Source organism: Bombina bombina, chromosome 1 (genome assembly GCF_027579735.1).
Source record: "Bombina bombina isolate aBomBom1 chromosome 1, aBomBom1.pri, whole genome shotgun sequence".
NCBI classification, from domain to species: domain Eukaryota; kingdom Metazoa; phylum Chordata; class Amphibia; order Anura; family Bombinatoridae; genus Bombina; species Bombina bombina.
Window position 1 is genome coordinate 1465997714 of NC_069499.1, and position 12329 is coordinate 1466010042.

The following is a 12329-nucleotide window of genomic DNA, read 5'->3' on the forward strand; positions in this document are numbered from 1 at the left end:
TGCAATCTTTTCCAAAGCTAAAGTTTCTTAAGAGGGGTAAGACGCACATTCCGTTGGCAAGCCTGGCCTTCATCATAAACAAAAATGTCGTTTTAAGGTGTCATTGCACATTGCATTTCTATAAATAATTCTGTGATTTCTAATCAACATATGTTGTATATTCAAAAAAAAAGAAAATTGTTAAATGTTGTTTTGAAATTGAAAAACTTGTTTGAACTTCCTTCAATGGATTTGTGCCATTGTGTTTTTCCTGCAAACCTTGTGTCACTAACTCTGGGAGACCACCTGATTATGATTTTGTGTTTAACCATTCAACATACAAATGTAACTAATTTGGTGCAAATGATGTCTATAATGTTAGCTCTTCAAACCTGTGATTTGGTTGGTGGGTTCTTCTGAGCTTTTATTGCTAGCTGATCTGGGGGTCTCCTTGTTTGCTCCAGTAGTTGGAGAGAATGTACCCATGGGTACCATACTACTGGTTTCTCTAGCTGTGTCACTTTAGTTCCTAACCTTGTGCCTCTCTTTGCTTCTGCCTGCTCCCTTTCCTCTGGTTCCTGTCCCTTCCCCCTTTTCCTGCCGTACAGGCCTGGCAAGAAGAGTTTCCATTTATCTTGACAGGAGTAAACAAGGAGGTAAGTCTTTTCTTACTTGAATTTTGATCGTGAACCTTGCTTGTGCTGTTGAGTGCATGTGTGAAGGCATCCAAGGGGTCGGACAGAGATCTTGTTTGCATAATAACATTTGGGACAGTGAAGTCAAAATTAAAGTTTCATGATTCGGATAAAGCAACTTTCCATTTAACTTCTGTTATTCATTTTATTTTGTTGTCTTAATATAAGTAAACTGGAAAGTTTTTTTAAAATTGCTTTCTCTAGCTATATCTTAAAAGTTTGTTTTGACTTTCTTTTCATGTAAAGAGACTTTAAACTCAAAAGTTAGTCCCCATAAAATGTTTAACTAAAGAGAATAACACAACCGTGCCATATTCATTAATTATTTATTCTGCCTGCGTCTGCTGCAGAATACTTGTGTAAATTATACTTGTTTCACTCCCTCTAGAGAGGCATTATTATCTCAATCATACTTAAGTATGCTGAAAATTTCCTAACCCTAAAAGATTCTTTTAATTGCTTAGATCAGAGCACTCACTCATTTACACCTGTCACTAATTGGCCGGGGGTAAGAGACCAGGAACATGAATTCTTGAATTGCAAGTGTAAAATGATTTTTACATTATTTCTTTTGTATACAGATATTTTACAATACCATGCTTACTTGCTGATGTGTAAATATTGACTTCAGTTTCTTTTAAAGCTGATTTTTGCTAGAAATAAAATGTATGCTTATCACAAGGGCTAGAAAAAATTCTCCTACAAAACGTTTATGATGTCAGAAATTGATATGTAATTATATCAATAACTGTCATTTACTATGCTGTAATCCAAATTTATATTTCATATTGTTACATTTAAAATGGTTCCATAGAATGTGTTTGTATGCACTTTACCAACATAAACAGAATTCTAATGTCCAAGGGACAGAAATCACGTTGAGATATACAGTTTATATTACTCATTATGCATAGTAAGAAATAAAATGCAATGTGTTTTTTAACTTTTTATTCTGACCCCTTTTCATATAATGTCATGTTAAAAAATTGGGGTTTTCCAATTCTGAGTGTTGGAGATACTGTTCCCTTTACAAGCCTGACCTTGGTAGATAACTCTCTCCCTAATTAGCCTCAGAGGAGATTGTGAGATACGGAAATGCAAAACAATGCAGGTTGCTATCAAAATGACCGTGGCAAGCCTTATCTACTCCAATAACAGGTCTAGATTGGCTCCTTTCAAATAACGCAGGTATTGAGGGGAATTTGTCCATTGAAAAACTCTTGCAGAAAACAAGAGTAGTAAAACACATTCTGCTGATACGTTAATCTGTTGCAAGGCAATCTTTTTAAGATTATTTCATCACCACGTGATTTAATATGTATCTTGGTTAACAACTCAAACTAGGTCTTATATGAATATGATAAGAAAGCAAAGCTATTTTACTGGGGAATTGTTATGGTTCTAGGACAGGCTACATAGAGAGACGATAAAAAACTAAATAGAAGAAAAGAAATATAAAGTATTAAATAGTACAGCCGCCTCATTATACTTTATCAAGAAAATGTAATTGAACTAAAAAGCCTGTTTAAGACATTTGTTACTCGCATAACAAAGTGAAACCGCACATTTTTAATATTGATGCATCCATATTTTATTTAGGGAGAATTCAAAATCAATTCCTTCTCTTAATATCTGCCTGAAAGGCATGCCAGAGTTGGAAGCCAAACTCATAAAACAAATAGACTCATAATAAAGTGACAACCACTAAATCTACACATGGTAATAATAAATGGTATGGTGCCTACGTGAGTCCATGCACACAATATATTTTAAAAATATCCCTGACCGTAGGAAATATATGCTGTTTAATAGACTAACAAAATATAAATTTAAATACTTATTAGTAGCCACAGCACTAAAGAGTCTCAGTTTTCTTTCAAACTAACTTACCTGCAGCCCCTCTTAGTAAGACGAAATAAATCCAATTTTGCTTGTTTATTTTAAGAATGTTTTAAATAAAGCCAAATTACTAATTAAGGGAATTATTTATAAGAGGATGCAATTGTATACCCTTCTGTTTTTTGTGTGTGTGGGGGGGGATAGGGACTCTAAAAGTGCTCCATCCCACTCATCAAACACTGCATGGGCGTGTTCTTGGGGTAGGTGACACCTCATTTAAAAGAGGGTAATTTCCCCTTTCACTGGAGGGGGTCTCATACCCCCTAATTAAATCAATGAAAGAGATAAGCCCTCTTTAATAGCCCCCTTTGCTGAATATTACCTGGTTTCTACTGGTACAGTGTAGGGCTGTAAGTGACCTCATTTTTAAAACAGGCATTCTCCACTTTCAAATAAAGGGTACATTTGTCCCTCTAGCTGAAACAGGAGGTAGACACACCCACCCCCAAGTAAGCAACACTTTAAAGAGGTTCCTGCAGTTTTTTTTAGCAATTACCTGCATCTTACAGGGCCATATGAGGGATATGTTTCTCTGTAAATGGCCTGGGGGCTGAGATATTTTAAAGCCTGCTCTACAGTATATTCTGCAATTTACAGATATTTCCTTCTTCCCTGTGAATGAATATAAATAATATTTAAGATATATATGTTTATATATATATATATATATATATATATATATATATATATATATATATATATATATATATATATATATATATAAATGTGTGTGTGTATGGAGTAGTCTGAAGTCTTCTTTGTGTGCTGCAAGTGAACCGTCCAGGGGGAATTACTCTTTGTCATCCTCCACTCTGTGAGCTTCAGAGCGAGTACTGTTTTCACTGAAACAATGGATCTTTAAAATGAGTTTTTGTTTTTTTTTTATAAATGTTTTCAGTGTTTTTTTTATATTATTAATGATCCCAGCTCCACTATCTTTTCTGTAGTTGTTATTGTTGTACACCAAAACAATTTTCATTTTTCATTGTGTTGCTTAATACTACAATCCTCAAGATTTTGTGAGTCTTTCTTCCTCTAAACATTAGATAAGTTTTAAATGTTAATATGTATTAGAGTCGAAAGAGAAATTCTCAGTAGTGAGTAGGCGCACTGCTGTACAAATATGAATATAATAATAATGGTATACTGTAGGGTGTATACATAAAACAGTTCAAAACCAATGAGGTAGTACAAGTTAGTTCTTTTCCAGCAAAATTCTGGTATAGGGTAAGTTATAGCGCTTACCAGAGCCAACCTCAATCCTATGAGGTAAGTGATCAGCAATGGGGTATAGATGATCCCTTGGAAACTGTATGCTCCCTTGGTGATCTCCTAGTGTCTGTTGATCCTTAGGAATGGAGATCCTGGACTCTCTTACGAAGGCAAGAATGATCCTTTGGTTCTGTCTATGGTATTTGTTGAAGTACTACTGTTTTTGCAGGAGCTTGTTGATGAAATGGCAATCCTGGACTCTCTGTAAATTTCTTCTTTTTTCAGAAGCTTGGATGTCCGATGTTCTCATAGGTGTATAGAAACAAAGAGAGAAAACAAGAACATAGAGTAGTACTGCAAGGTGATATGAGCAGAAACTGAATGTTTATCCTGATGTATAGTAAGTATATTGTGCTTACCAGAGCAAACCTCAATCCTATGACGTAAGTGATCAGCAAGGGGTTAAGGATGGTTTCTTGGATGTTGAGAGTAATTACTGGTCTTTTGCCTGTACGTGGGAATGGGTATCCTGGACTCTCTTACTCAAGCAAGGATGATCCTTAGGCTCCCTCTTTGTTGTTATCTTGAAAAATGTCTTAAATGACCTTTGTAGCAATGAAATCCTGGGCTCTCTGAGTAATTGTTCTCTCTTTTGATAGTGGGATGTCACGTGTCCTCACAACAACCGGTACTGTATTGAGAATTGCTTTGTATCCCTGCACTTTAACTGTTGTGGAATATACATAGACGCTCACACGGCACAAACGGAATTACATTGCCGGTTGCCTCTCTTGGAATACACAGACTACATTAGTGTTGCTTACTCCAGTGCCACTTTTTAAACACCCTGTTACTGCAGCTTAGCAACCAGTGTCTGCACTTCTATCTCATCCAATTTCAGCACATACCTGAATATTGAGTGAAACTCAGGGTATTCCTCTGCCTTTTTAACCTCATACCACATTTGAAGGTTTTTTTAATGTAAGCACAATTTTTTTTAGTATTATTTGTCTGTAATAAATAGCTCATCATTTTTACAGTATCACACTATGTCTGTGTCTCTGCTTTTTGTATTTTATCACTAACCTCTTGTGAGGACACGTGACATCCCACTATCAAAAGAGAGAACAATTACTCAGAGAGCCCAGGATTTCATTGCTACAAAGGTCATTTAAGACATTTTTCAAGATAACAACAAAGAGGGAGCCTAAGGATCATCCTTGCTTGAGTAAGAGAGTCCAGGATACCCATTCCCACGGACAGGCAAAAGATCAGGAATTACTCTCAACATCCAAGAAACCATCCTTAACCCCTTGCTGATCACTTACCTCATAGGATTGAGGTTTGCTCTGGTAAGCACAATATACTTACTATACATCAGGATAAACATTCAGTTTCTGCTCATATCACCTTGCAGTACTACTCTATGTTCTTGTTTTCTCTCTTTGTTTCTATACACCTATGAGAACATCGGACATCCAAGCTTCTGAAAAAAGAAGAAATTTACAGAGTCCAGGATTGCCATTTCATTAACAAGCTCCTCCAAAAACAGTAGTACTTCAACAAATACCATAGACAGAACCAAAGGATCATTCTTGCCTTCGTAAGAGAGTCCAGGATCTCCATTCCTAAGGATCAACAGACACTAGGAGATCACCAAGGGAGCATACAGTTTCCAAGGGATCATCTATACCCCATTGCTGATCACTTACCTCATAGGATTGAGGTTGGCTCTGGTAAGCGCTATAACTTACCCTATACCAGAATTTTGCTGGAAAAGAACTAACTTGTACTACCTCATTGGTTTTGAACTGTTTTATGTATACACCCTACAGTATACCATTATTATTATATTCATATTTGTACAGCAGTGCGCCTACTCACTACTGAGAATTTCTCTTTCGACTCACATTTTACTCAGTGACACGGGTACACTGACTCACATTTTAGGCAGCACGCTCAGTTCTTATACTTATTTATATATATAAGTTTGGTTGCACTCCCTATCAACAAAGCGAGTGCAGACTTTTATTATAGATAAAAAGACCATTACATCTTTAACCATTGGCATAGTTTCTCCATACCATCTATTACACACAAGTTAACACTCTTATTGTAGTTTTAGCGCTGGTGACCCCCCTTTCTTCCTCTAATATGTATTAGAACATTATTTTTCTTAATGTACCAAGTGATTCTACACATGAGACTGTTTAATGTTTATTGTCCACCAACAGAGAAAGAGTTGCCAATTATTCAATTTTGTTTATAGGAGCTGGGATGGTGGTGGATTGGGAGCAAGACACTGGACTCCTCTTTGCATCTGGAGATGTTCGGATTATCCGGATATGGGACACGGAAAGAGAGATGAAGGTGCAGGTGAGGAACAAAAAAGGGTCCATAGTACTAAAAATGTCTTGCATTATTCAAAATAGGCTCATAGTAGACCTGTGCCCAACAAAGTCATCAGACTCACTGTGTCTTGCAATTGAAAGAGGTACTTTTCCTATAGTTTGACAGCCACAGAGCTGGGAGATGGCTCCGTTTAATGTCTTATTTCTTTCAGGACATTCCTACAGGTGCTGATAGTTGTGTCACTAGTCTGTCATGTGACTCTCATCGCTCACTTATTGTGGCTGGACTCGGGGATGGCACGGTTCGTGTGTTTGATCGCAGGATGGCTGCGAATGAATGGTAATATTTGTCATTGCCCACTAAAATCTACAGAGGTACCTCAAACATAGCTATGGCCAGCTTGCTCCTTTGCAAGCTATTGTTAACCTTTTCATGACTGGGCTAATTTGTTTACATCAGAACAATCACGCGATCATGCATGCAATGGCAAGATTTCAATAATAGGATCGGGTCAGGGGGTGCCCTCCAGACCACGATCCCTTTCACAAAGAGCCTTTGGCTTCAGTACAGCCAAATGGCTAAGATGTTCCATGCCGTCCTAACAGCGCTAAAGTCCAGCGCAGTTAGGACGGCATGGAAAATCCTAACGTCAGGAAGAGGTCAAAGGGACACTAAAGTCAAAATTTAAGCTTTTATGATTCAGATAGAACATGCAATTTTATGTAACTTTCCAATTTGCTTCCATTATTAAATTTTGCACAGTTTATTCTTATATACACACTTTGTGAGGTACCAGCTCCTACTGAGCATGTGCTCAAGTTGACAGAGTATATGTATACTACTCAGTAATTGGCTGATAGCTGTCACATGATAAATGAGGCCGGCAAATAGGGAAGCATACATTTGTCCGAAAAAAAATCACTGCTTTTTTGAAATTCAGTGTTATTGCATTGCACTTGTTAATTTTGAAACTCTACTGAATTTAATGGTCCTTTAAGGAGATAAAAATATATGTTGAGTCAGCTGCAGGAACTCTTGTTTTTTTTTAGTGTGTAATGACCTGTAGGAATTATGTTCCCAGCGTTTTGTAAAGAGTGCATGTCCCAAAGGCAACATGTCTATCATTGCAAGCTAACTACAACAAGCATAATTAAAGTGATAGTAAATGTTAGAATTTTTGAAATGCTAGCGTGTATCTATGGAATAAATTAAATGGACCACATTTACTATCACATTAGCTTTCACCATGTACAAAGTTCTTTTTTATCGTGTTGTAATATAGTGTGACATTGTCTGTTTTATCCATCACAGCCGTGTCATGACTTACCGGGAGCACAATGCCTGGGTGGTAAAGACTCATCTTCAAAAGCAGTCAGATGGAAATATCGTGAGTGTGAGGTACAGCAATAACACTTTCTTAGATTTATCTTTTCTTAATAAAAGTGAAAGCTCGTAATAACCTCAGTTAGATTTCTATTTTTTGTTAGTAAAATCATACTTCTCAAAACAAATATTGTTAACTGTTTTGCCTGAATTTCACAGTATCGTTAAATTCACTTTAAATAGAGACATTTGTACAGAACGCTATCCAACATTTCTAATCTCTTCTATATAGTGTGAATGGAGATGTGAGATTTTTTGACCCCAGGATGCCTGAATCTGTTAATATGCTACAGATTGTAAAGGGTCTGACTGCTTTGGACATCCACCCACAGGCCAACCTGTTTGCTTGGTAAGTAACTGATCTCAGCTCTAAGATCAACAGTGAATTTGACCTTCACACTTTTTACTATATGGCCTAAAAAAAAAAAAACTCACCCTGTAGCTTGTTGTCTTAGTATTGTTATTTTTATCCTCAAAGAACCCTAAAGCTCTTTCAGTAGTACCATTATTCTAATTTGTTTATTTGTTTTTTTATTCTAGTGGTTCCATGAACCAACTTATTGCTATTTATAATGGTAATGGGGAACTGATCAGCAATATCAAATACTACGATGGATTCATGGGCCAACGGATTGGAGCCATCAGCTGTTTAGCCTTCCATCCATACTGGGTCAGTGTGAACCTGCTGTTAATTGTTTTGGGGGGGGGGTGACATATCGTGGAGGACAATGACAAATAACCTAATATATTGCCTTCAGATAAAGATTATTATTATGTATTTATTAAGGAAGCACAAACCCCACAGGTGATGCTTCATCTAGAAATGTTGGATTTTAAAAGAATCTGACTTATCACGATTATATTGCGCATACTGTAACATACCTATGTTCCATTAGTAGATTAGAGACATGGTGCACATCTATCTGTATTTAAATGCAATAGTGGTGGTTTCATTTACCACGCACTACCTGGGTTACATGTGGCGCTCATGCTGGATTATTTGGCAATCATTTAGAATTGTGCTTAATTAGTGTTCATCTAAGTATATTTCTTATAGCTCTGCTTGATTCTACCCCTTTGATGGCCAACTCAGGATTTAATCTTATCTACTAACTAAAAGTAGATAGAATTACAAGGATCTTTTGGACACTATAAGTAGTACTTGAGTAAATTAATATATATGGAACACAATTTTCTATGTAAAACTGCTATTAACTCCGTTAATAATGAAATGTTTAAAGGGACATGAACCCCACATTTTTCATTCATGATTCAGATAGATAATACAATTTTTAAACAGCATTCCAATTTTTTCTATTATTTAATTAGCTTCATTCTTCAGATATCCTTTCATAAAGAAATAGCAATGCACCTGTGCAGCCACCAATCAGCAGCTACTGAGCCTATTTAGATATGCTTTTCAACAAAGGATTGTCATTGCATTAGAATGAAGCAAATTAGATAATAGAAGTAAATTGGAACGTTGTTTAAAATTGCATGCTTTTTCTAAATCATGAAAGGAAAAAAATGTGGGTTTCATTCCCTTTTAAGTTAAATAGCACTTTATTTAAAGTGAAAGTAAATCCTAGCGTTTTACAAACGCTAGGATTTACTATTGAAACAAATATAGGGCACTTTCATTCATGAAGTATAAGATACTTCATGTACAAAGCTCCTTTATTTGATTCTATCGATCGCCGCTCTAAGCTCCTACAGCAGCCCACGGCTAAAAAAATTTTTGTCTAAGAGGTGACGTTTTCACCTCTTAGCCAATAGCCGTGCGGTAAATCCGACTTGGCACCCATGGGAGCCAGATTTACTGCATGGCTATTGGCTACGAGGTGAATACGTCACCTCTTGGCCAAATTTTTTTTTAGCCATGAGCTGCAGTAAGAGCTAAGAGCGGCGATCGGTTGAATCAAATAAAGGAGCTTTCTACATGAAGTATCTTATACTTCATGAATGAAAGTGTCCTTTATTTGTTTCAATAGTAAATCCTAGCTTTTATAAAACGCTAGGATTTACTTTCACTTTAACTTTATAATATGCTAATGAATGTGAACAATATTTTCAGTATAGCAATTATAAGCTCCCAATACGTTTATACCGAAACACTCCTACCAATTGACTCACAGCGGCAGTGTTGGTAACAAGCAGAAGAACAACTGTTTAGAAGAATTACGGTAATAGAGAAATAGAAGGGTAGTATGGTAAAATAAACAGGTATATAAGTAGAGCAGCATGAAAAAGTAAAACGGGTACAAGGACAAAACAGACCCGAGAGAAGGGAAAGGGAGCAAAACACTGAGAAGTATAAATAAAGATAAGAAGGGTTAATGATGCAGAGACAGAGGGGGGAGATGCAGGAGTGAGAAGCAGATGTTGTAAGGGTGGGAGGAATGAAAAAAGATGCAGTGCAAGAGAGAGAGAGAGAGAGAGCTGTCAGGTGAAAGAGTCTCTATAGTTAGGGCACAGAGAAGATGGCATGCATGAGAACAGGAGGGGGGGAGTGTGAGAGGGAAAAAGACATACAAAATAGGAATGTTTAGAAGGAAACAAAGGATACAGTTAATGATGCAGGAGAAAGATGAACAGAAGGCAGGGTTAGTGAAAGATGGATATAATGTGCAGGAGTAAGGGAGAGAAAGGTGCTTGAGAAGGACGAAAGTATAACAATTTGATGTGCAGGGGATAGAGAGCAATGGCAAATGCAGGATGAGACAAAGATAGCAGATGTAGAATATGAACAGTCTAATGTGATCAAATTCTGTTTCTCTGCTGGTTCATAGGGGAGATTAACTAAAAAAAAATTTTTAAGAGTTAAATATAAATACATATTTGGTTGGATAAGTGACACAGTGATTGAAACAATGGCAATGCTTCTGGAGTAATGTAGTGATTATGAAAAGAAAAAAAATAATAATCAAGAATTCCATTTAAATTTCTCTCTTCTCTCTCCAACAGCCCCATTTAGCCGTTGGCAGCAACGATTATTACATGTCTATTTACTCCGTGGAGAAACGAGTGAGATAGCCAATTAGACAAGACACTGGACTGGGTGTTATGCTCGATCTCTTTGTCTAATATTTAACTGAATGACGAACCTGGAGAATGGAATGTGACTACTGCTGCTGAAGACTAGAAGAAACTACATAATGAAATAAGGACAGGATAAACTATGGGTCCTTCTCGACCCTCTTCCTGCCTCTCTTCATTCTGTTTATTTTTTTAAAGAGGCTGGCATAGAATGCTTTGTACATTTGGCAGCCAGTATTTGGGTGGAGGACTAAAGTTTTTTTTTTAGCTGTAGATTTGCAAATATTTGTTTGACCGCCCCTCCATCATTACCTCTCCTGCCTCTTTCACAGCTGCTCATCAGTCCCTTCAGAAAACTCTTTGCAGGGGTTATAGTAATTAATGTCATATAGAAGGTTATCTCGTGTGGACTGATCTGGGTTGTATGCTTATGTTATGGACAACTATATGAGGCCTCTGCACATCTGATGCCTTCTCTGGGGCAAGGTCATTTTCTGCATAAGATAAGTGCGATCAGCCACAAGTGTGACTATTAACAGATCAACTGCTGCTTGGAACATTTATGGAAGATTTCTGACATGTCCAGATCATATCAGCAGGATATCTGCAGCTATCCGCTCCAGAGTCCCTCATTTTACCTTTATAATCTCCCCCAGAAATATGCTTCTTCCCACATATTAAGATGGGCATGGATGCAGGAGCAAATTCTAGTTACCAGGTGATGACCACGTTTGCCAGTCAGTAGAAATAATGCATATGTACATTTTTTTTTCCATCTGATAGGTTATCCACTAGTTCCATGACACAAATGTCCTGCTACACCAGCTATCTGTGCAACAAATCATGCATTTCTCAACCCTTCTCTTTATCCAAACCAATGTTGCTATCTTTTCATTTTTACATCAAGGGCCTTGTTCCAGAATGGCTTCCCTAATGTTAGAATTGCTTATTTAAAACTGCTATTCTGACTTCTAGGGATCTTAGATTAGAATATATCTGCATAAGGAGACCACTGCACCCAGGGTGGCTCTGTGTCTGAGGTTTTATATTAAATCCTTTTACTGCTGACTGGGTGCAGTAAGCTCTATCAGGCGTCCTCTTAATGACTGCTTTCCCCTAATTTACTGTACCGTACAATGCTCTAAATTGTTACCCTCCATTTCAATGCAATGTATTATTGCCCTCTCCCAATCTATGATGGGTATTTCAATGTCCTATTTTAACTACTTAGAAAAGTTTGGTTTTAGAAGAAGGGAAATTGATTATTTTCAGTATTTCTTTCTGCTTTTTACTCAATTCTTGTTAATAGATCTCATAAAAAGGACCGCAGGGTTTAAATATGTTGCAAATAATAAGGAAATCTTTGCTTGTCACCAGTGATGGGGAATTAATTACAGTGGTGCCTCAATTTTGAGTACCTTTCTTTACAACGCAATCATGAATTGAACAGAATTAATTGCTCACCTATTTATTTTAACACAATAACAAACCAAAAGTTCAGAAAATGGCTGCTCTTGTGGATACTATGCACAAGAGCATTAATTAAATATTAATAAACCCAGAAAAACAAGCCTTTGTGTTATCTTCATTAAAAGGGAATCCATGCAGAGATATTGGGGAACTTGATAATCATTATGCAGCTATGTAATTCATCTTTGAACACATGCTTATGGGCAAGGAGCCAGTAAAGCGGAAAAAAAAAATGGTTTATGTAATCCGTTTGAAAATTTGCCAGGCCATTAATGGGTAATCTATGTTGTAAAAATGCAGGTT

The 12329-nt window shown here is 36.8% G+C and overlaps 1 protein-coding gene across 1 annotated transcript in view; it reads left to right on the top strand.

Annotated features, from left to right (window-relative positions):
• RPTOR (regulatory associated protein of MTOR complex 1) overlaps positions 1-12126 on the top strand; it is a gene marked incomplete in the record, with an annotated part of 987319 nt that extends 975193 nt beyond the window's left edge. Inside the window, 7 exon segments of the mRNA XM_053706573.1 lie at positions 588-635; positions 6055-6161; positions 6349-6476; positions 7449-7535; positions 7753-7869; positions 8061-8190; positions 10485-12126. Coding sequence (XP_053562548.1) covers positions 588-635; positions 6055-6161; positions 6349-6476; positions 7449-7535; positions 7753-7869; positions 8061-8190; positions 10485-10553 — 686 coding nt within the window.
• Positions 12127-12329: the final 203 nt, after the last annotated feature.